The 24,720-nt window shown below is 46.6% G+C and overlaps 1 protein-coding gene across 2 annotated transcripts in view; it reads right to left on the bottom strand.

Moving 5' to 3' along the window:
- Nucleotides 1-142: 142 nt before the first annotated feature.
- Nucleotides 143-24,720, bottom strand: part of BIN2 (bridging integrator 2) — a 40,065-nt gene continuing 15,487 nt past the window's right edge. The window contains exons 5-13 of one of the 2 annotated variants that reach the window (XM_028721480.2): nucleotides 24,343-24,438; nucleotides 23,094-23,201; nucleotides 19,908-19,993; nucleotides 16,489-16,564; nucleotides 14,697-14,779; nucleotides 11,849-12,650; nucleotides 8,513-8,584; nucleotides 7,830-7,925; nucleotides 143-1,155 (exon numbers count right to left, since the gene is read on the bottom strand). In XM_028721480.2, coding sequence (XP_028577313.2) covers nucleotides 1,045-1,155; nucleotides 7,830-7,925; nucleotides 8,513-8,584; nucleotides 11,849-12,650; nucleotides 14,697-14,779; nucleotides 16,489-16,564; nucleotides 19,908-19,993; nucleotides 23,094-23,201; nucleotides 24,343-24,438 — 1,530 coding nt within the window. In that variant the 3' untranslated portion in view covers nucleotides 143-1,044. The remainder of the gene's footprint in view (nucleotides 1,156-7,829; nucleotides 7,926-8,512; nucleotides 8,585-11,848; nucleotides 12,651-14,696; nucleotides 14,780-16,488; nucleotides 16,565-19,907; nucleotides 19,994-23,093; nucleotides 23,202-24,342; nucleotides 24,439-24,720) is intronic. The other variant, XM_077923826.1, reaches the window with a different exon arrangement.

Raw genomic sequence — 24,720 nt, 5'->3', positions numbered from 1 at the left:
ACTACATTGATAATACAGGGCAGAGTCATCAGAACGCTCACTCCCCATTAACTCTTTGTGATGCTGATGAGAGGCTGGCAAGCACACAAGACCCACAGCCTTGTCCCTTGTGCTCACAGGCAGATCACACAGGGCAACCAGGTTAATCAAAACACGGTTTATTGAAATATGTTGGTTTTACAAATTAAAAAGAAGGGTCAAAGCAAGCAAATATAATTTATATGGTCCTCTGAGAGTTAGCTAGTTTGGGTCAGCATTACATTCCAGAGAGTTACTTCCAGGAAGCTTTGAAACAAGCTGTGAGGCTGATTCCTACGCTACAAAACCCCTGCACAGAAAATGCTTCGGTGAAGGAATTAACATGGAGCCTGTAAACAGAAGGCCATATGTGAAATCACATACACAGTTATATTTTGTTGTACATATGGGCAAGTGCACAGTTATACACCAAGCAGGTACGGCCAATCGCAACTTCCTACCATGTGTACGCACAAAGCAAATACATGAATGTACACAGACGTTGTGTGTCAATTTATCCAGTGGACATGTGGTAAATCCCTATTCTGTGTCTACTACCAAGCAGAATCAACCCATTTGTTGTGGGCCCATTATAATAATTCATAATAAGCTCTTGAGCTGAATGCCAATGCCAATGCATTATCTGGCAACATTCACATTTCAGCATGTAGCTTTGACTCCTTTGACTCCTTTGAGAAGGCTATATGGGGTAGGAGGCAAAAACTCTCAGTTCCCACCCCTCAAAATGGCCCATCAGCCATCAGTGTTATCACAACTCCAACCCACTCTTCCACTTCTGAAAAGGACTGGAAGGGCCAAAGAGTGACCCTCAGAGGGATGGGTTTGGCTGCATGGGGAGGAGGACAAATTCAAGAAAGAATGCAATCTACATTTTTATCACATTGACAAGGTGCTATGTGGGTGAAGGAACAATTAACAGGGAGTTTTGGCAAATCAGCATTTGGACAGAAGGGCTTTCTCTTTATTGAGTTCTCTCTCCACCCTGTTTCTGCTCCAGACCTGAGTTTATTCCAAAGGGATAGATTTAACGAGATGTTGTGGGAAAATTCCTTTCAGTAGCATATTCTGGTTCTCCTTCCAGTCTTTCTCCTTTATACCCATCAGGAATCCTTTTTCCTAGAAAAAAGAAAGAAAAATCCCCCACTCTTAGTCAGGTTAACAAGACCTTTCCCATCACTACAGCCCGGAGAGTCTTCTCAGCACAGGCAATGTGCCTCTCCTGGTATGTCTCACAGAGGAACTTACGGTCTTCAAATAAATCATCCTGAAGGTCCCAGGCCACAGAGAGGTTAGGCTGGCCTCAACCAGAGCCAGGGCTTTCTCGGCTGCGGCTCCAATCTGGTGGAACGCTCTGTCACAAGAGACTAGGGCCCTACGGGACTTGACATCTTTCCGCAGGGCCTGCAAGACAGAGCTGTTCCACCAGGCCTTTGGTCAGGGCGCAGCCTGACTCCCTCCTTTGGCAATCTGCACAGAATTTTGGCTTAATGGTTGCCATCAATTTGATTTTAATTAATTTTTATAATGAAATGTTTTTAGAATGTTGCATTATTTTATTGTTGGTAGCCGCCCTGAGCCCGACATCGGCTGGGGAGGGCGGGATATAAATAAAATTTTTTATTATTATTATTATTATTATTATTATTATTATTATTATTATTATTAAAAGCCAGTAAGTTTATTAAATTGTTCCTGCATGGAAGACACCATGTGCAGGTGTGCTCATCATATTGCATGGCTACAAATCATTCAGCAAATCACACAATGTAGTTTTCAGAGCAGAATTCAAGGCTCACCATCTTAATGATTATGATGATGATTCACAACAGCAAAAAGTAGCATATTCCGCCTCCCAGCCTCAGAACTTCACATAAAAACTCCAAATTTGGATTTCAAAATCTAATATTTCAAAATCTAATATTTCTGAATGCATAGATTTGTTTTTGAAGCACATTACATCTCTCTCTCAACACACACACACACACACACACACACACACACACACGCTCTGTTGGTGACCGGTTGTGCAAGCTCCAGGATGAGGGAAGCATTTGAGACAGGCAGGCGTCAGGGCAAGTGCGTGGGGCAGAAGATGAGTGAACTGGGCTTGTGGCAGCAGGGAAAGCAAGTAGCAGACAGGCAAGCAAGCAAACTGGGCTTTGGTGGGGGTTGAAGCAGGTGAGTGAATTCACCTTGAAGCAGTGAGTGGACTGAGAAAGTTGGGGAGCCTGATGGTGCAGGCAAGCGGAAGAGATTGGGCGAAGAATAAGGGAATGGGCTTAGGAGAAAGGAGCTTCAGCAAAGAGCAAAGGGGCTTTGGTGAGGCACACGCTGTGGGTTAAACCACACAGCCTAGGACTTGCCGATCAGAAGGTTGGTGGTTCGAATCCCCTCAACGGGGTGAGCTCCCGTTGCTCAGTCCCTGCTCCTGCCAACCTAGCAGTTCGAAAGCATGTCAAGTGCAAGTAGATAAATAGGTACCGCTCCAGCGGGAAGGTCAACGGCGTTTCCGTGCGCTGCTCTGGTTCGCCAGAAGCGGCTTAGTCATGCTGGCCACATGACCCGGAAGCTGTACGCCGGCTCCCTCGGCCAGTAAAGCGAGATGAGCGCTGCAACCCCAGAGTCGGTCACGACTGGACCTAATGGTCAGGGGTCTGTTTACCTTTACTTTAACAAGGGGAAAAGATAGAGAGCTTTGAGGAGGGATTGTGGGGTTGGTGAGTGAAGCAAACGGGCACCAGCCCCTAGAATACATAAATTTGCACACAAACACACAATATCTCAGAAGTTGGTTGACTGAACTTCATTTTTAGCTTCCCCCCCCCAAAATGGCTTGTGAAACTCAAAACCACCATATTCTTAAATTTTAAGCGTTTTAAAACCACAGTTTTGTATTTTGAACAGGCAGCATATAGAAGCAAATTTCCATTTCATCTCCACGGTAAAAAAACCCCACAGAGCTGTGTGAAAGCATCTTGCAGATGGAAATGTTTTGCCTCAAATGCAAGATTAAGTTCTTGATTGGCTTTGATTTTGGAAAAATGTGAAATGACAGTTTGAGTTGTCTAGGAGCCTAAATTTCAGATATTAAACACACTTTTGAGAGCAGGTTTACTACTGAAGTGAAAAGGTTGCCATCCCCCCCCACAACATTTATGATATCTGAAAAAATTATTCCTGACAGCAGTTAGAACACCAGTAGAGATGTACACAATCAAGAACAAAAGGGAGGGACCACAGCTTTATTTATTTACAGCTTCAATATAGCTCAGGGATAGAGTATGTGCTTTGAAGGCAGAAAGGTCCAGAGTCAATCCCTGGCATCTTCAGTTAGAAAGGGTCAGGTAGCAGGTGATCCAGTGTTCCCCTACTCAGAGTAAACCCATTGAAATTAATAGGCTCTCTTAGGTAATTTCAGTGGGTTTGCTCTGAATATTGAATACAATCCTTTGTCTATGGTTGGCATTTTCTTTATTCTGTTGTGATGGCTTGCGATTTTACCACTGAACTTGAACATACTGTAAGATAAAGGGACCCCTGATTGTTAGGTCCAGTCATGGATGACTCTGGGGTTGCAGCGCTCATCTCGCTTTACTGGCTGAGGGAGCCGGTGTACAGCTTCCGGGTCATGTGGCCAGCATGACTAAGCCGCTTCTGGCGAACCAGAGCAGCGCACAGAAACGCCGTTTACCTTCCCGCCGGAGCGGTACCTATTTATCTACTTGCACTTTGAACAAACCATGGTTTAATGTGGACAAGCAGTGAGTCGCTCTGGTGCACGAAGCTCAAATGTTCTCATAGCTGGCTTGTTGCATCATCTGAACAGGGTTCAGGCAACATCATCTGTTCAGGGTTTGTTTCTCTCCAAATATACCACCAGCTCTTTGTCCTTGGCTTACTAATTCATGGTTTGTTGGCGGGGAACAGACCACAAGTCTAGGGTCAGACATCAAGTCAGACGCTTCACCTGCAGTGCAGCAGCAGCAACAGGAGCAGGAACAAGTGTAGCAGGGACAAATAACTTTAGATTAAACCATAATTTGCTTTAAACTATGGTTTAGTGTGATGTGTGAAGTGGGCCATTAGGAGGCAACCAACAAATACAAATAAATCCTGAGCTCTATGGACAAATAGGGACGCGGGTGGCGCTGTGGGTTAAACCACAGAGCCTAGGACTTGACGATCAGAAGGTCGGCGGTTCAAATCCCTGCGACGGAGTGAGCTCCCGTTGCTCGGTCCCTGCTCCTGCCAACCTAGCAGTTTGAAAGCACGTCAAAGTGCAAGTAGATAAATAGGTACTGCTCCGGCGGGAAGTTAAATGGTGTTTCCGTGCGCTGCTCTGGTTTGCCAGAAGCGGCTTAGTCATGCTGGCCACATGACCCGGAAGCTGTACTCCGGCTCCCTCGGCCAATAAAGCGAGATGAGTGCCGCAACTCCAGCGTCGGTCACGACTGGACCTAATGGTCAGTCTTTTTTATGGACAAATAGTCTGAATGGTATATTGCAGCTCTGAATGCAAGGAAGAATCTTTCCATGCCTGAATGTACTCACCTTGAAGGGTTAGGATTAGACAAATTCACAAGAGGAATTTGCCTACCTACCCTTAACAGCCCTGAAAACTATGTGGACCCTTTATATTCAGAGGCAGCATGCCAGATGGGACTCACTTCTAAGACTCAATGCTGAAATCAGAGGGGGGGGGGGAGAGATAAGACTAAGAGCTGATGGCTTGCCTAGGGCCACCTATGTGGTTGATACCAGATTTGAATGGTGTACCGTACTTCCTGATTCATAGCTGCCCCTTTAGCTGCTATATTAAAGGTAAAGGTACCCCTGCCCGTACGGGCCAGTCTTGACAGACTCTAGGGTTGTGCGCCCATCTCACTCAAGAGGCCAGGGGCCAGCGCTGTCCGGAGACACTTCTGGGTCACGTGGCCAGCGCGACATCGCTGCTCTGGTGAGCCAGAGCCGCACACGGAAACGCCGTTTACCTTCTCGCTAGTAAGTGGTCCCTATTTATCTACTTGCACCCGGGGGTGCTTTCGAACTGCTAGGTTGGCAGGCCCTGGGACCGAACGACGGGAGTGCACCCCGCCGCGGGGATTCGAACCGCCGACCTTTCGATCGGCAAGCCCTAGGCGCTGAGGCTTTTACCCACAGCGCCACCCGTGTCCCTAGCTGCTATATTACACTAGCAGAAAAAGGAAATAAATACACATTCAGTGGCTTCTGTATAAAAGGATTTCCAAATGGTTAAAGTTGCAACGCATAGCATGTTGATTTGCCTTTAAATGTTCTGCCTTTGCAGGAAGCAAATGATCAGTGCTGTTGGTGTGGAGAGAAGGGTGTGAAGGAGAGTTAATAATTGATAGAAGACAGTGGGTATGGGAACACACATGTAAATAGACTTCACACACGGCAGCAGCAGCAGCTCTGCCTGCAGTTCCTGTTCCACGCAGAGAGCAGAGAATGCAACAAGGTCAGGCTGTGCTTTCTATGAAACAACGGGGTCCTGCCCCATAGCTATCAGAAACCCAACGAGGTTCTATTGTTTACACACACAAAAATCCAAAATATGCTCCACTCATCATGACTGGCACTAAAAAAATAATCAGTGCCAACATTTCTACGCCAATGGAACCCAAATTCTGCACCATGGAAAACTGAGTTATGGAGCCCATTATAAACTATGTAAATTAGGAACACAGGGTGTACACTTGTGTATTCTGATGTAGAGTCTGCATGACTGTGGGGCTGGTATCTTTCCTCCATCCCCCCTGCCCCCAAATGTGCAAAGCCTTGAATGGGACGAAGAGCCACAGCTCCTTGCTTCTTAGTGTGTCTGCAGGGACGCGGACTTATAAAAAATATTGGGGGGGCCCGGGAAAGCTCATGAATAATAAATAAGCTCATGAATATGCAAATAAAGTGGCGCCGCCTCCTCGTGAGCGAATAGGGGAGAGCGTGCTGCGCCTATTAATCAGCTCCAAAGGAAATTGGGTGGAGCTTTTGCTCGGGAGGAAGGGCAGGAGGCATGCAGCCCGCCCCTCCCTGTGCATTTTGGGCTGGGGGAGGGGCGGCGATGGCGCTCTGCTGGAGGGACGCCGGAGATTATTGGGGGGGCGGAGCCCCCCAAACGAATTTTTGAGGGGGCTCGGGCCCCCTCAAGCCCCATGGAGTCGGCGCCTATGTGTGTCTGACCCCACAATACCTCTTTCTTTGCCCCTGGGAGACAATGACCTAGTTGCTTCCTAGACGCGGTGTTGAGCTATGACTTTTGATAAATTATAGACAAGGTCATTCCTTGGGTGACGGAATCCTGCAGGGCCCACAAGTGCCCACCTGCCCCTGCCATCGCTGGGCTTGTGTGGCTGCAGCGGCTAGTTCCAGAGAGATCTCACTAGAAGTTGCCACGGCATGACCCCTTTAAGCAAGGTTGCAGGGTGGGGGAGAAACAGGCAGTGAAATGGAATGGCCTCGGTCCAGTATACCTGAAGGAGCGTCTCCACCTCCATTGTTCTGCCCGGACGCTGAGGTCCAGTGCCGAGGGCCTTCTGGCGGTTCCCTCGCTGCGAGAAGCCAAGTTACAGGGAACCAGGCAGAGGGCCTTCTTGGTAGTGACACCTGCTCTGTGGAACGTCCTCCCACCAGATGTCAAGGAAATAAACAACTATCTGACTTTTAGAAGACATCTGAAGGCAGCCCTGTTTAGGGAAGCTTTTAATGTTTAATGGTTAGTGTATTTTAATATTCTGTTGGAAGCCGCCCAGAGTGGCTGGAGAGGCCCTGCCAGATGGGTGGGGTATAAGTGGTAAATTATTATTATTATTATTATTATTATTGGTTGCCAATCTTTGATTTAAAAAATCCTGGCCTCCTTCATGGACCCAAGGTGCAGCTCCACGGACTAGGCATGGAAGTTGTCCCAAACTGGAGGGTCAGAGTCTGCACCCTGGAAGTACTTGGCAAGTCAGTGGGGGGAAGCCCAGGCAGGATGTGGTTGGTCATGGGCAAGGCCCTAGGGAATCCCGTGGGGGCATGGATGGGGGAGCATCTCTAAGGGTGCTCTCTCTCAAAAATAAATGGGTTGCCTTTTCCAGACAAGACAACTTAAAAAATGGATAGTGCCATTATTTAATGGACTACTGGGCAGAAAGTATATCAGGGTCTACTGGTAGCTAAATTTGATGGAAATTGGTAATGGTTTAAGACTCCCAATGGTTGAACAATGACAACAACAAAATAGGACTCCCACCCCCCAAGAAGATTATACTGAAATGAAGGATTTTCTTAATTGGGCGGGGGAAGGAGTTAACAAGGAGTGGATTTTTGCGACTTCCATTCCATTCTGCTACTCAAAAACAAGAGCAGGCACCCCCAACCTTTGGCCCTCCAGATGTTTTGGACTACAATTCCCATCATCCCTGACCACTGGTCCTGTTAGCTAGGGATCATGGGAGTTGTAGGCCAAAACATCTGGAGGGCTGCAGGTTGGGGATGCCTGAAAAACAGCTTGAGCTCAACATTCTTTAATTCTATATCTCTTGCTCCAGGTTCCGATTTGTTGATCTCAGGGTTTTAGTAAAAGAAGGAGAAGCAGATCCCACAAGCCTGAGGTCTGCTTAATCCTCTCCTATTGAGGAGCTTCATGAGAAGAGCATTGGCTTTGCACGTGTACGCTTTGGGGCCACAGTTGGCCCTCTCTGGTTCCTAGGGCATCACATCAGTGCCAAGTATTGTCATCCATTAGCATTTCGAACAACAGTGCCAAATAAGTGCCCTGATTTTACCTCAGCCTCTTTATCTGACAGCACTAGCATGATTTCCCCTTCTCCAAACTGAAGGTGCTTCTCATCCTTGGAAGTGTGAGCTTGGACTGCCTGAGCCTGGAAAACGAAACATGATACCAATGAAGCAATGCATTTCTAGACTGGGCAACTTGCAGGTCACACACACATACACGTGTGTGTGTGTGTGTGTGTGTGTGTGTGTATAAGCCTCAAGAGTCATGCTATTCCCCCTTAACTCAGGCCTACTTTTTGTGACTCATTTACACAAGAGCCAAAGGTTCTGTCTGTAGATCAGGTAAAGGGGTAAAGGGACCCCTGACCATTAGGTACAGTCGCGGCCGACTCTGGGGTTGCGGTGCTCATCTCGCTTTATTGGCTGAGGGAGCCGGCATACAGCTTCCGGGTCATGTGGCCAGCATGACTAAGCTGCTTCTGGCGAACCAGAGCAGCGCACGGAAACGCCATTTACCTTCCCACTGGAGCGGTACCTATTTATCTACTTGCACTTTGACGTGCTTTCGAACTGCTAGGTTGGCAGGAGCTGGGACCGAGCAACGGGAGCTCACCCCGTTGCGGGGATTCGAACCGCCAACCTTCTGATCGGCAAGTCCTAGGCTCTGTTGTTTAACCCACAGCGCCACCCGCGTCCCTGTAGATCAGGTAAGCGAATGCTTTTTCCATACCTTGAAAAGGAAGCCCGAGGGCAACTTGCCATAGTTCTCTTTCTTATCATCTGAGAAGAAGCTGGAGATGATCTGAAACAAAAAAAGGGGCTTTCACTTATTGAACGGAATCACAGCACCAGATTTGAAATTTGACCACAGGTGTCTGGAGGATGCTGCAAGTGTGTTTGAATACACACAGTATGGAATTCCTTTCTTATGGCAACTCCCTGGAGTACAAGTACTGTTCAGTATTATATTTTTTATTCCAGACAACTTTTGTTGCATACAGCCCCTGAGGCCAAATCATTAAAACACACACATATTGTGGCCTACACAGTGGCATTGCGTGGGGAGGCCCAGAGGGGCATTTTGGGGGGGGGGGCGCATTTTGCTCCTCAACCCTGCCAACCCCACACGCTGTTGCGTCCTCTGTACACAGCCCTGCTGCATTGCAAAGCAGCACAAGGCTGTCAGGGCAGCGTGAGTGTGCTCTTTGGGAGTGTTGTGCCCGCCGAGGGTGGGTAGGGGTGTAGTGCGGCCCCACCCCCTGGGAACATGCACCACCCCAGAGTGTGCTCACCTGCCCACCCCGGGCACCAGCCACACAAGCTACGCAGCAGGGCCTACAGACTCAACCATCAGCACCTATTCTATTCCTTCTTCGACGAAAGCAAAATGGAGAAGAGAGAGATGTGGCGGCCAGCCCTGTGCTTTTCTTACCTGCACAGGTGAGGTCACGCACATATCTGGTCACATGTAGAGGAAACAGGAAGTTTATCTACTGGCTGGACAAACATCCCTCTTCATGTCTAAACATGTCCACTCTAGGAATGTTGTATTTGACTGCTCTGTGTTTCACACCCCACAGTTTTATTGCAGTTGCTTTACTTATTTGTCACCTGCCCTGAGTGCAGGATATTAATGTTTTAAATCTTAAATTCATTCATCAATGCCCAGCTTGAGAGTCCCTTGGGGAGTTTTCAGGCATGTTAGAAGCCAATTAAGAGCCCTTTCGGAGCATCGTTTCCTTCAGCGATGGATTTGCAGGGATTACCAACATGCACATGTCCTCCTTAAAGGAAACTGCATTGTCCCAGGGCAGTTTCTGCAATATGCTGCCATTCTCTTCACCCACTAACGCCCAGTCACCAAAGTTGCATGAAGCAAAGTCACTGTACTCTCAGTCCCCATCTCTCCATCAGCAACATGGGAGGAAGAGACTGACTTAGCCCACAGGTCCGTGTCCTGAGGGTTACTAACATATGTAAAGCATTTTTGAACATTGGCAGGGGGTGGGGAACACTGTAGAACTGTAGAGAGCCAGTGTGGTGTAGTGGTGGACTCGTAATCTGGTGAACTGAGTTCGCTTCCCCGCTCTTCCACATACAGCTGCTGGGTGACCTTGGGCTAGTCACACTTCTCTGAAGTCTCTCAGCCCCACTCACCTCACAGAGTGTTTGTTGTGGGGGAGGAAGGGAAAGGAGATTGTGAGCCGCTTTGAGACTCTTTCGGGTAGTGATAAAGCGGGATATCAAATCCAAACTCGTCCTTCTTCTTCTACTTGTTGTTGCTGCTACTTTGCCACAGGACAAATCAGGCACAAATCTGCCATCAGTCAACAGTCTCTGGGAACACCTCACACAGAGGTTTCCAAACAGTGAATTAGCAGCCCTAAAATGGTGCTGGTTTTTGGAGTCTGCACTGGTTTTTCCTGTCAGACAGGATTGGTACTCTTCATGTCTGGCATGTGTGATGCCTCTCCAATTAAATCTCCCAAGTGAGAGGCTCTGTTTTTGGGGAAAACTTTTGCAGCTGAGTAGCTTTTGTAGCTGCTGAGGCAATTTTGCAGTGGAAGAAGGGCCTTGCTCTAAGGGAGAAATAACCAAATAAGTGGGAAAGGCAAATCTCTGTTAGAGGGCCGGGCTGTTTCCTTTGTTGCCTCCTCATAATAAGATCCCAGAAACATCTGGATTGTCAGTGCTGGCCTTGAGATTGATCTAACAGTACAGTTGTTATACAGCCCTGCATACAATCACCGTCTTCCTCCCCACTGTTTCTGTTGCTAAATTGCACACCTCTCTTGTTGGTTTCAGTACTGATTTCATACTGTATGCCTCTACCACCAATTAGGAAGACATATTACAAGAGCCACCAGGTAGACACATAATCGTATTATAGCAAGCTCTTCCTCACATTGTTAGCTTACAGAGAATGATGCATAAGGTAGATTTGGACTATGCAAAGCCATCTTGGAAGATACAGCTTGGAGCAATTCTCCCACCTCCCCATCCCATTCTTTTGTAGCCTGGAAAGTGTAGGCGTTCTCATCTCTCAATGTCCTCATTCTGAGAAATAACGCAAGGTAATTCGGATCGCAAGGTGCTTGGGGCAGAGTCCTGTCTTTTTGCTTTTATTAATTTCTCTCCAAATTTGTGCTAAATAACAACAATGAATAATAATGACAAAAGCTACTACTAAAATAATTACAACACAGGCAGTCAAGTCATGTATCCACAGCAGTGACCAGAGGAGGAATGACCGCTGGAGGAGCACAGAGAGAAGAAACGAAATGGTGCATCTGCAGTAGCACAACTGGACGCCTTCATCTGCCCCAGCTGTAACAAAACATGCCTCTCCTGCATCGGTCTCTACAGCCACAGCAGGTGCTGCAACCTTCCAACAGCTTGACCTCAACCCCAAAGGTGTACTCCTTCATTGTCTCCCAAGACAGACAGATGCCATCAACCACAACAACCCAGGTTTCCTACTGAGCTGAGTTTCCCTCCATTTCCTCTGTGTCCATCTCAACATGCCTCCTCACACACTGAATTTTTCACGCTAACATACAAAGCCACGAAAGAGGCACTTTCCCATTATTTTGCTCCTTAATGAGAAGACTAAAAAGGTAAAGGTAAAGGGACACCTGCCAGTCGTGACCGACTCTGGGGTTGCGGCGCTCATCTCGCTTTATTGGCCGAGGGAGCCGGCGTTTGTCTGCAGACAGCTTCCGGGTCATGTGGCCAGCATGACTAAGCCACTTCTGGCGAACCAGAGCAGCGCACGGAAACGCCGTTTACCTTCCCGCCAGAGCGGTACTTATTTATCTACTTGCACTTTGATGTGTTTTCGAACTGCTAGGTTGGCAGGAGCAGGGACCGAACAACGGGAGCTCACCCTGTCGCAGGGATTCGAACCGCCGGCCTTCTGATTGGCAAGTCCTAGGCTCTGTGGTTTAACCCACAGCACCACCCGCGTCCCTAATGAGAAGACTAAAGCTCCCTTAATGCTATCTACACAGCGTGCAGTTACCTAGTGGGACGGGTTGGTCATACAGAACCCTCTCATGCCTTTTACCTGAGCATTGGTGGCCTTTGGGGAGACATCTATTTCTTCAATGCTTCCCTCACTGTTGACGTCATCTTCAGCATCCCCGCGTTCCTCTGGCTGCTGTTGAGCGGCCCCTGCTTTTGGTAAAGCAGGGGAAAGGCAGTCACTGGTGGTACTTGGTGCACCTTCTTGGCCTTCTTCTGCTTCAGATGAAGGATCTTGAGGATTGTCTTCAGGACGAACTGAACTCTCCCTGAGTGGCACGTTGTTCTCCTGATGGTCTGCTCCCCCAGTCTGAGCTTCATCCTGAGGGTTTTGGGGAGGGAGAGACAAGACCTCAACCCTTGGCTGCAACGAGGAACCCTCATCTTTCTCACAAGTATCACTAGCTTCAAAGTCATTCCTCAAAGGTGGCTGGGAGGTCTCTCCAGAGTCTTTCGGAACATTTGGGCTTTTGCCAGCAGCCTCCAGCACTGCCGCTGATAAAATTCCTGCTGCTATATCATTTGCAGCCTCCTCAACGTCCTGGGGGGTGCCTATGGGAATGCTGGGGGTTGTCTCTACTGTTTGGCTGTCCTCTTTGGCTTCACTAGCAGTTGAAGAGTCTGGCTTGGCCGCATCCGTAGCCAAAGATGCAGCTGTCTCTTCCTCCGCCTTGCTGGGCCTACCAGGCGGAGATGCCGCTTTGGTTGCTGAAGCAGATTCTCTTTCATGATTTGAGGAAATGGCAGGAGGAGACGTGGGCATCTCACTTATGCTGTTCCTTGTAGTTATGGCAGAGGGGCTGGTTGGACTTACTGGAGACGAGATGACCAACGATGCTCTGTTACTGCATAACGAGAAACATAAGTTGCGTTACAAGGTTTGAACATGCAGCTTTATTCAGCCTCTATAGTAAAAGTAGACCTCTCCATGTGTTTGAGCTACAGTGGTACCTCGGGTTACATACGCTTCAGGTTACAGACTCCGCTAACCCAGAAATAGTACCTTGGGTTAAGAACTTTTCTCCAGGATGAGAACAGAAATCGTGCTCCGGTGGCGTGGCGGCAGAAGGAGCCCCCATTAGCTAAAGTGGTGCTTCAGGTTAAGAACAGTTTCAGGTTAAGAACGGACCTCCAAAACGAATTAAGTACTTAACCCAAGGTGCCACTGTATTTTAAAGGAATTTCTCCAAAATCTACACTTCCGGCATTGCCCCAAAATGCTCAGCAACTTCCAGATTTCACAGAAAACCCAATCTTAAGGCACAAGACTCCCATGGCTTCCCTTAGCACCACCTCCCCTTGTCTGCTTGCTCCAGAAACTGACCACTGGCCCATCTTGGAGCATGTAATCTGCCTCAGGCCCTTTCAGGGGTCAGCAACCTTTTTCAGCAGGGGGCCGGTCCACTATCCCTCAGACCTTGTGGGGGGCCGGACTATATTTTGAAAAAAATAATAATGAACGAATTCCTATGCCCCACAAATAACCCAGAGATGCATTTTAAATAAAAGGACACATTCTACTCATGTAAAAACATGCTGATTCCTGGACCGTCCACGGGCCAGATTTAGAAGGCAGTTGGGCCAAATCCGGCCCCTGGGCCTTAGTTTGCCTACCCATGGTTTAGCCCCCCCAACTGCAATCTGTCTCTGACCTGAGCCAAGACTTGACAAATGATTACAAATCAGAGGCCGTCATGGATTGAACTGAGAGAGCATCTTTTCCTATAAGTGCCTCTCTGCTCTTAAGATTCAGTATATAAAACGCACTGATTATTCTACCCTCCATTGGTCAAGACGGCGCTTTTCTGTGGCAGTCCCAAAGCTATGGAATCAGTTGGCTGCTGAGATCCAGTGTTGTAATCTTGGCCCGTTTAAATGAACTGTAAGTGATGTGGCTGCTCGGTCAGTCTTTCTGAAGCTAACATGCTCCTCTGGGAAGGTTTTTTGTTTCTACTCTGACTGCTGTTTAGTGGCTGTTCACATTTCCCCTTTCAAAGTTTCCACATGTGCCGTATTTTTCGCTCTATAGGACGCACCTTTTCCCCTCCAAAAATTAAGGGGAAATGTGTGTGTGTCCTATGGAGCGAATGCAGGCTCCTTGGCTTCAGCGATAGCAACAGCAAAAGGAACCCGAAGCCTGCGGAGCGCAGCGGGAACTCGTGCTGCGCTCCGAAGGCTTCAGGGATCTTTGAGGCTGGCGGTGGGGGAAAGCAGCGCTTTCCCCCACCGCCAGCCCCACAAGCTCAGGGGGCAGCGGGTAGGCTGCGCACAGCCTTTGCGCTGCTCCCCGACCTGGTCTTTGGGGCTGGTGGTGCTTCCCCCGCCAGCCCCAAAGAGCAGGTTGAAAGGAACCCAAAGCCTCCAGAGCCCAGCGGGAACTCCCGCCGCACTCCTGATGCTTTGGGTTGCCTTCACTGAAGCCTGGAGAGCAAGAGGGGTCAGTGCGCAGCGACACCTTTCGCTCTCCAGGCTTTCAAGATAGCAGCCTGAAGCCTCCAGAGCGCAGCAGGAACTCCCGCTGCGCTCCGGAGGCTTCGGGTGAACGCAATTTGAACGTACAGAATGCACCTTGAATGCCCAGCTTCCATTTCTCCTGCCGCTTTGCTGAAGGGGCGCTGCACAGAGAGGGGGAGAATTTATTTTCTTGTTCTCCCCCTCTAAAACAAGGTGTGTCCTATAGAGTGAAAAATACGGTATTTTGTTCTAAAACAGCTCCCTGCCTTGAGAAGCCCTGTTATTAAAAGATGGGTTATAAATCTTTTAATTAACTGACTGACAAACAAACAAACCAGATCTCCTGGGATCCAAAGTGGAGAGGAGTTACTAGTTGCTCACATGGCTGCTGCTTCCCAGACTCCTAACATGCCCACAGCAAAGAGGAAATCACTTACCTTGACACCCCTTTAATAATGAAGACTTTATTGGAGTGCTGCTTTTCCAATGTGCTCATCACATCATACAGGTCATGGTTCAGCTACAAGCAGCAGCAACAAGAAAAGCAAATACCATTACCCAGTAATTAAGAAATTACTGCTATTCACTTATTCACATAAAATAATTAATCCTGACTGACTGCTTCAAGTCAATGAGTGTTTCAAGCTTATTGGTTTATTTAAAATGTTTCTCAGACACTTTTCACTGCAATGCAGTTCCAGAGCAGGCTGTAATTAAAACAGAAATCCATCTCCTATTACAGCCACTCATAAAACACGGCAGATATACGGCAACCAGACAAAATAAAATAAAATGACATGAATATCCAGCAAAGGCCTGGGTGGAGACACACTTTTTCAGCTGGAAACGCAGACAGGTAGTCCCCAGCCATATCTCAGAAGGGAGGGAAATGGAGCGCTGGGATGCCACCACCAAGAAGGCTCTGGAGATTTTGATAGAGGTGGCAGACCCAGGAGAGCCTCCTTGCCAAATTTCAACAACCAGACAAATCTATACAGGAGGAGTCATTCTCTTAGGTATCCTGGCCCCAAGCTGTGTAGGACTTAATGTTGTCACTGCCTGCTTTATATCCCCTTTCTCTTGGAACTTTCCTCGGGGTACATCAGCTGACAGCTGCCCTTTCATATATTTTTGAGATTTAAAAATAAACAGCAGTTCCCTGCCCTGGAGGCACTTTAACAATATTAGAAAGGAAGAATGATGTCTGTTCCAATCATCATTCTTCCTTTCTAATACTAATAGTCCTGGCACTCCAGTCCCGTTCTGCAGACTTACTCGGACTGAATTGATTCCTGGATAATACCAAAATACGTTTCAGATGGGTAAATAATAATAAAATGTGTGTGTGGGAGAGTTATTCTTGTTATTATTATGTATTTTGTCTTTTTTTATCTTGTACAGTGGTACCTCGGGTTACATACGCTTCAGGTTACATATGCTTCAGGTTACAGAGTCCGCTAACCCAGAAATAGTACCTCGGGTTAAGAACTTTGCTTCAGGATGAGAACAGAAATCGTGCGGCGGCGGTGGCGGTGGGAGGCCCCATTAGCTAAAGTGGTGCTTTAGGTTAAGAACAGTTTCAGGTTAAGAACGGACCTCCGGAACGAATTAAGTACTTAACCCAAGGTACCACTGTATTTTATGTTGTGAACTGCTTTGAGATCTATGGATAAAGGGTAGTATACAATTTTAATAAATAGTAGTAGTAGTAGTGGTAATAATAATAATAATAATAATAATAATAATAATAATAATACAGTAAGCCTCAACTTAAGCAGGGATCACATTTCAGGGATCGCGCCTAAAGACAAAATTGTGTATAGTCAAAACACATTGGATGCCATGGTGGGTGGATTTGTCAAAGTCTTTTCTGTCCCCTTCCAATTTCCACCCCCGGCCAAGTTTCTAAAGCTGAATGCACACAAGTTGTGTGTGTGTGTGTGTGTGTTTGTGTGGGAGAGAGCGCGAGAGAGAATGCAACTCAGCTGGCTATTACAATGAAGTAGGAATTATGTGCACCACTTTCAAATCCTGACTTCTGTGCATTGTTGGTTGGTTCCCATTGGGACTGCTGGGGTGGAAGGCAGTTTTGGCACCATCCTACAAGGGCAATGCTGAGACTAGGGACCACTCCCAGGATTGGTACGAAAACAGGGCAGGTAGAAGCCAGTGATGCAGCACGCCCATTTGTCCAAATGGCCCACATGTATGACACCGTTGCTCATTTACCTTGCTCATTTCCTTGTAGAAGACATCTCGCAAGTTGGAAATATTCTGGAATATTGTCACATAGCACCCAATTCGGCTGGAGAAGCAAAAAGATAAAAAACTAAGCCCAAATATTAACTGGGTTGGGGCTACACAATAAAGAAGAGTAATATGGCAAGTGCTGAGTTTTCTGGGACCCTGGAAGAGCAGAATGAAGTAGTTCAGCCATGTGTGGTTCACTGAACTAGTTCAAAAATCTCTGTACACCTGAAAGTAGTTCCCATAAGTGTTGGGTGAACTAAATGTGAATTAAATTCATTTTGGGGTAGAACTCTGAGTGATTTCTAGTTCGTCTTCTTCCCCTCACTCCCAGCAGCAGGCCTTCCATTAAAAAGGCAAGCCGATTGGACATCTATAAAGAAAGTTAGACGGCAAAATGAACAAGTTAAAAAGCACAGGTCCCCTTATGGGTGCTGGGGGGGGGGTCCACTTTCTACATCTCTCCATTGACAGAATGGCCTATTTATTCCTATGCTTCCTGTTTCTTATCCAGTTCCTGATCCACAGGAGGACCTCACCTCTTTCTCTAAGACTGTTGTGCACAATTTTGGTTTGTCTACACAGAGGCATACAGAGGAATTGCTTGAAAATCGCTCCCAAGTCTTTAATGTACAGTAATTGTAATTCATTTGTTATTTTTTTGGTTGCATTTATTTTTTGCAAATTAATTTTTATATATAAAAAAAATTACTTCCAGGGCAGCACAGGAAAACGAAATAAAGTGAAATATAATGAAATGTGACAAGAAAACTGGTGTAGATACAGCCTAACAGCAGACTTAGGTAAAGGTAAAGGGACCGCTGACCATTAGGTCCAGTCGTGACCGACTCTGGGGTTGCGGCGCTCATCTCGCTTTATTGGCCGAGGGAGCCGGTGTACAGCTTCCGGGTCATGTGGCCAGCATGACTAAGCTGCTTTTGGTGAACCAGAGCAGCTCACGGAAACGCCGTTTACCTTCCCGCTGGAGCGGTGCCTTTTTATCTACTTGCACTTTGACGTGCTTTCGAACTGCTAGGTGGGCAGGAGCAGGGACCGAGCAACGGGAGCTCACCCCGTCGCAGGGATTCGAACCGCCAACCTTCTGATTGGCAAGCCCTAGGCTCTGTGGTTTAACCCACAGCGCCACCCGTGTCCCTTAGCAGACTTAGAGATGACACCAAATGCTGAAATGCCATTGCGTCTCTTCCCTCTCTTCATCTTGTAGTGTTTAGCCAGTGAATGGCTTGATGGGCCGTTCTATTACCATGTGTTTCTCTGCCCTCGCTCCATCTGTAAAGTCACACCTCCATTATCTTTAAAACAACCCCATGGGGATTGACTAGGCGAAATGTTCCTGACTGGGTCCATAGTCACCTAGCTAGCTTTGTGGCTAAGTGGAGATTTGAACCTTTATCTCCCTGATTTAAGTCTGATGCTTAATCACTACACCACACTGTCCTCTCAGAACGTGAGACTTTAGACAGACAAGCCATCATGTAGGTTTCTACTGGGATGGGCCACCAAAGCACACAGTAAGATGATACCATGCCTTTCAGAATCTCAATGTTTCAGGGACAAGAGGGGGAAACTGGGTGAAGGGTTGTCATTTTTGGCAACAAATCTGTGGTCTAATGGTGACACATCTAGTCCTATCCTAAACAATCATTTTTTCACAAAAGCTAAAATTCAATTCTGTGGATTTTGCTGCCATCCTGTGGTCACCAAACTTTTCTGAACTCTGATTGAGAAGCAGCTCGTCTCATTGCTAGCCCACAAGATATTTCAGGTGGCTAATCCTTTGTCTTTGTCCTCTTGGTATTCGGACTGCACTTTATGTGATGTGTTGTCAACAGGCCGTAGGGCTAAGGAACTGCAGCCAGAGACGAGGGAAGAGTTTGGATGCACCGTCTAAGAACTCCAAGCAGCAAGTCGTCTGAGAAACAGTTGCTCAGTCAAAGGAGATGTGCCAACAAGCTCAGCAGGTTTTCTAAATCAACAGCTCGATGAAAGTGATACTCCACATTTCCCCCAAGGAGACACACTGCTAGAGCTAGTTCCTATCCCTGACTGCAGAAATCACACAACACATAAATCTATTAGCTGAAAATACACACATGGGTGGGGGCAGTAGGAAGAAATGTGCTGGCTCTACTCCCCTTCTATCACCCTTCAACTTGTGGAAGAGGACAGTCTGAAGCAAGGAGTCTCCTGTCCTCATGGATGGAGACTCCCTGCATTGTTCGGAACCCTGATTTCCCAGGGTTCTAGAATTCTAGAATGCACAGGGGCTGGAACCTCCAGAAGCACAGAAGGCTCTCCCGCATTAGACCTTTGACTTCTGCTACTTGTAATGCAATTGAAACAGCAACAATGGGAGAAAAAGTGTTGGTGTTGACCTTCAAAGCCCTAAACATCCTCGGCCCAGTGTACCTGAAGGAGCATCTCCACCCCCATCGTTCTGCCCAGACACTGAGGTCCAGCTCTGAGGGCCTTCTGGTAGTTCCCTCACCGAAGGCCTTCTTGGTAGTGGTGCCCGCCCTGTGGAACGCCCTCCCATCAGATGTCAAGGAAATAAACAACTATCAGACTTTTAGAAGACATCTGAAGGCAGCCCTGTTTATGCAAGTTTTTAATGTTTGATGTTTTATCATGTTTTTTATATTCTGTTGGGAGCCACCCAGAGTGGCTGGGGAGGCCTGGCCAGATGGGCAAGGTTTGTTTGTTTGTTTGTTTATAGTCTCCACTGCCCCATCCCCGTGTTTGTTTTACCCCTACAGCACCTGAAGAGAGCTTTATTGTGCAAACACCCAAGTGAACACAGTAACTCCCAATATCTTGGTAACTGCTGAACTGTGGGGAAGCAATTGTTTGATATTTGCCCGTTGATAGTCAAGACCCACCCAGAACTTCCAGTGGATTCAAGGTAGAAGAAAGGAGATTCCGACTAAACACCAGGAAGGCCTTTCTGAGTGCAAGAGCTGTTAAGACAGTGGGATGTACTCCCTGGGGAGGTTGTGGACTCTTCTTTGCTGGAGGTTTTGAGCAGAAATTGGAGGGCCATCTCCCATGGATGTTTCAGCTGAGATCCCTGCATGTTTGAGTACAAGACCCTCAAGGTCCCTTCCAACTCTACAGTTCTATGATTCTAACTTTCCTTGGACTTGCGTGGAAACAAGTTATAAATTGCATTTTATGCCTGGTGTTAATATATCCTTTCACCCCATTTTTACCTTCCAGCCTGGGTTCATCGTCAGCAAGCTTAGTCCCAGAGTTCAGCAATGAAAGAAGTATCAACTCTACATGTATTTCCTAGTCACCAGCACAACCACACTTCTTAGATTCAACATTCTGCTTTGAGATTCTCTGCCATTTGCACCCTGATCTTTGTTCCCATGCCTAACCTGTTGTAAAGGTCTGGCAGCTCTTCTCTTAGTTCCTTGTTGAGCTCTTCAAACACAGCTTGGGCTTTGTAGAACTCTTCTTCGGCCTGCAGGACCCAAGAGTTTATTAGAGGTACAGGAAATTGGGAGCATTAACAGTGTAGACATGCCAGTGGACTGCAGACTCACATCCCGCTTACAACCCCCCCGCCATGTGAAATGTTAGCCACATGTAAACCAGGCTCTGACTGCCAAGGACCCTGAAGACAAGGAGAGAGAAAAGGGAGGGATTGTAGAACCTCTTTCCCCACCTGTCATTCATCTGTGCTCATCTGCCATTGAGCAACTAATTGTCCCAGCATCAGCACCACCCATCACACATGGGAAAGCAGCCTCTAAAGAAGAGATAAGACAATAATAGATGGACAATGGATGGAGAAAATTAGCCAGCAGTTCCACAGTCCCCTCCACTTCTTTTCTGCTTGTCCCCAAGAACAGCATTCTAGTTTTCTCATAGGCAGATCATGGCTTACATGTGGCTACATTTCACAGACATCACAGTGGTTGGGAGGAAGAAATAAAGTGTGATGGGTATATAGGAAGCAGAGGAACGGGGTTAGGATCTTTGCTTTCTATATATTATGTACTTCTGGTAAGTGATGTACTCCTCTAACTACTGAGCAACGTGTGGGAAATTGAAGAAAGTAGGAAAAACCACTGGGCCAGTAAGATACAATCTAAATCAAATCCCTTATGAATACACAGTGGAAGTGAGGAACAGGTTTAAGGATTTAGATTTGGTGGACAGAGTGCCTGAAGAACTATGGATGGGGGTTCGTAACATTATACAGGAGGCAGCAACGAAAACCATCCCAATGAAAAGAAAATGCAAGAAAGCAAAGTGGCTGTCCAACGAGGCCTTACAAATAGCGGGGGAGAGAAGGCAAGCAAAATGCGAGGGAGATAGCGAAAGATACAGGAAATTGAATGCAGATTTCCGAAAAATAGCAAGGAGAGAGAAGAGGGCCTTCTTAAACGAGCAAAGCAAAGAAATAGAGGAAAACAATAGAATGGGAAAAACCAGAGATCTGTTCAAGAAAATTGGAGTTATGAAAGGAACATTTCGTACAGAGATTACCATAATAAAGGACAAAAGTGGTAAGGACCTAACAAAAGCAGAAGACATCAAGAAGAGGTGGCAAGAATACACAGGGGAACTATACCAGAAAGATATGGATGTCTCGTATACCCCAGGTAGTGTGGTTGCTGACCTTGAGCCAGACATCCTGGAGAGTGAAGTCAAATGGGCCTTAGAAAGCACTGCTAATAACAAGGCCAGTGGGAGTGATGATATTCCAGCTGAACTATTTAAAATTATAAAAGATGATACTGTTAAGGTGCTACACTCAATATGCCAGCAAGTTTGGAAAACTCAGCAGTGGCCAGAGGATTGGAGAAGATCAGTCTACATCCCAATCCCAAAGAAGGGAAGTGCCAAAGAATGCTCCAACTACCGCACAATTGCACTCATTTCACATGCTAGCAAGGTTATGCTTAAAATCCTACAAGGCAGGCTTAAGCAGTATGGGGACCAAGAACTCCTAGAAGTGCAGGCTGGATTTAGAAGAGGCAGAGGAACCAGAGACCAAATTGCAAACATGCACTGGATTATGGAGAAAGCTAGAGAGTTCCAGAAAGACATCTACTTCTGCTTCATTGACTATGCAAAAGCCTTTGACTGTGTCGACCACAGCAAACTATGGCAAGTTCTTAAAGAAATGGGAGTGCCTGATCGCCTCATCTGTCTCCTGAGAAATCTTTATGTGGGACAAGAAGCTACAGTTAGAACTGGATATGGAACAACTGATTGGTTCAAAATTGGGAAAGGAGTACGACAAGGCTGTATATTGTCTCCCTATTTATTTAACTTATATGCAGAATACATCATGCGAAAGGCTGGGCTGGATGAATCCCTAGCCGGAATTAAGATAGCCGGAAGAAATATCAACAACCTCAGATATGCAGATGACACAACCTTGATGGCAGAAAGTGAGGAGGAATTAAAGAACCGTTTAATGAGGGTGAAAAAGGAGAGTGCAAAATATGGTCTGAAGCTCAACATCAAAAAAACTAAGGTCATGGCCACTGGTCCCATCACCTCCTGGCAAATAGAAGGGGGGAAATGGAGGCAGTGAGAGATTTTACTTTCTTGGGCTCCATGATCACTGCAGATGGTGACAGCAGCCACGAAATTAAAAGACGCCTGCTTCTTGGGAGAAAAGTGATGACAAACCTAGACAGCATCTTAAAAAGCAGAGACATCACCTTGCCGACAAAGGTCCGTATAGTTAAAGCTATGGTTTTCCCAGTAGTGATGTATGGAAGTGAGAGCTGGACCATAAAGAAGGCTGATCGCTGAAGAATTGATGCTTTTGATTTATGGTGCTGGAGGAGACTCTTGAGAGTCCCATGGACTGCAAGAAGATCAAACCTATCCATTCTGAAGGAAATCAGAGGCTCCAATACTTTGGCCACCTCATGAGAAGAGAAGACTCCCTGGAAAAGACCCTGATGTTGGGAACAATTGAGGGCACAAGGAGAAGGGGACGACAGAGGACGAGATGGTTGGACAGTGTTTTCGGGGTTACGAAGATTCAGACATGACTAAATGACTAAACAACTACAACAATAACTAGCAAGCATGAAGTTAATGCATGAAGGGGTTAAGAACACAGAATTGTATTCCTAGACTCAGCTAGGTAACACCCCTCACCTGGAAGGAAAGTTAAGTTTTCTTCCAGCATGTGAAGCCAATTAGGCAACACATCTGGGCTTGATCAGTTCAAGCCCAGACTGCATACTCAGAAGTGTTTTTCTGTATTTTGTTACCCAAGAATTTTCTATCCTTGTTCTTCTTGCTGCTGCATGGAACAATGCATGGATACAATCTTTGGAGTTGGTAAGCAAAGCATTTAAACTTACTAAATGGTGTGGTCTGTTCACTGTGAGAGGGGTAGAAAGACGAGAGTGCTGTAAGCAGACTGAACGGGATATGAAAAGGATCCCACAGCCTATATTGTTGAGCAAAGCATGATTTGCCAAAATGGAAGAATTCAAAAATCAGAGACACAATGGGAATGACATTCCTGGTTGAAAGAAACTCCTTCTTGGTCAGTGTTTGGATGGGCTCTCAAGACAGCCTTATACCTTTGCAATTTTAGCTTCATCTTTCTTCTTGGCATTCTGCAGGGCTTCCAGGTGATGCCTGCTGCTGTCATAATCCACTAGTTTTCTTCCCCGCTTAGCAATTCGCTCCTTTGAAATGAAAAATCATTTTTTAGAGTTTTTAGCTCACTTTCTTTTTCTATTGCCATAACAAGAACATTTCAACCAAATCTGCCTCTCTGATCTGGAGGCCGATAAACCATCAAGGACACTATTCAGAATTCAGTAGGGGAGCGAGGTGAGGACCTGTTTGCACAGCTTAAGATAGCTTCCTTGCATAGCTTCCAGCTGAAGATCAGCTGAACAGTCCTTGCTGAAGGTTCCTTCTACTTGTGAGGTAAAGAATGAAGCAGGGCCTTTTTGGTTCTGGCCTCTGTGTTATGGAATACACTTCCAACAGAAGGCTGCAAAATTTCCTGCCTACAGAGTGGGCAACAGTTTTGAGCTTATTCATCTTCACACTGTGTTTTTACTCTCAGGAATGCTAGTAATTATGATTTATAGCCTGTATTTTTTGCAAAGTATTTAACACTGCAAATCTGCAGGCAGGGACCAACGTATGTTCAGTTGTGCAGAGTTCCTAGCCTATTTTAGGCATTTTTATTAAATAAAATTACTGATGACAAGGGCAGTTAGAGTTTTGGACCACAGAGATAAAGATTCAAATCTCCCTGGAAGACCTCATTCTGACCGCACACCCCAAATACTCATCATATACTGTGACATCTTCCACAAATACTATGGCTTAGTGCAGGCATCCCCAATCTGCGGCCCTCCAGATGTTTTAGCCTACAACTCCCATGATCCCTAGCTAAGAGGGCCAGTTGTCAGGGATGATGGGAATTGTAGTCCCAAAACATCTGGAGGGCCATGTTTGTCCACGCCTAGCTTAAAAGAATGATAGGAAAGGACAGGCACCCCCAACCCTCGGCCCTCCAGATGTTTTGGACTACAATTCCCATCATCCCTGACCACTGGTCCTGTTAGCAAGGGATCATGGGAGTTGTAGGGCAAAACATCTGGAGGACCACAGGTTGGGGATGCCTGGGAAAGGCCAACACACACACACACACGTAAAGAGATTGACTTGTGAACATATTTTATATGATGATCAGGAGGAAGAAAATTTCCTCCCAGTAGCATTATGTTTCCTTGAGGACATGTAAAAATGGAAAGTTGAACTTTCAGTTTTGGGTACTGGATACTGCAAAGTCAGCCCTGAAATACACACCTTAATTTCACTGAACTGCGTCAAGTAATTCTCCATAGTCCTGACTGCCTGATCGGCCAGTTTCTTCTCATAATCTTCCCACAGAAGGTCATTGCTCTGCAGGTAAATGGACAAACAGACATTAAAAAAATGGCACTGGATGGAATGTTCTGTGCAACCCCTGCCTCTCTGAAGCAACTTCTTCCTCAAGTTTTAAGGGCTTATTCTCAAGGTGTGTGCCATCCCTTCTTTAGAGGCTGGAGATAAACAACTGCTGGTGGATTTCTCCGTATTGCTCTTCTTGTTTCTTCAGATGCAGCTTATGCTGTCTGTTATTGGATAAGTAGGTTTGACGTAAACTTGCCATACTGGTGTGAGCAGGAATTATGGGAAATTCTA

Source organism: Podarcis muralis, chromosome 2, assembly GCF_964188315.1.
Source record: "Podarcis muralis chromosome 2, rPodMur119.hap1.1, whole genome shotgun sequence".
Taxonomy (NCBI): domain Eukaryota; kingdom Metazoa; phylum Chordata; class Lepidosauria; order Squamata; family Lacertidae; genus Podarcis; species Podarcis muralis.
This window is presented reverse-complemented; position numbering and strand designations above follow the sequence as displayed.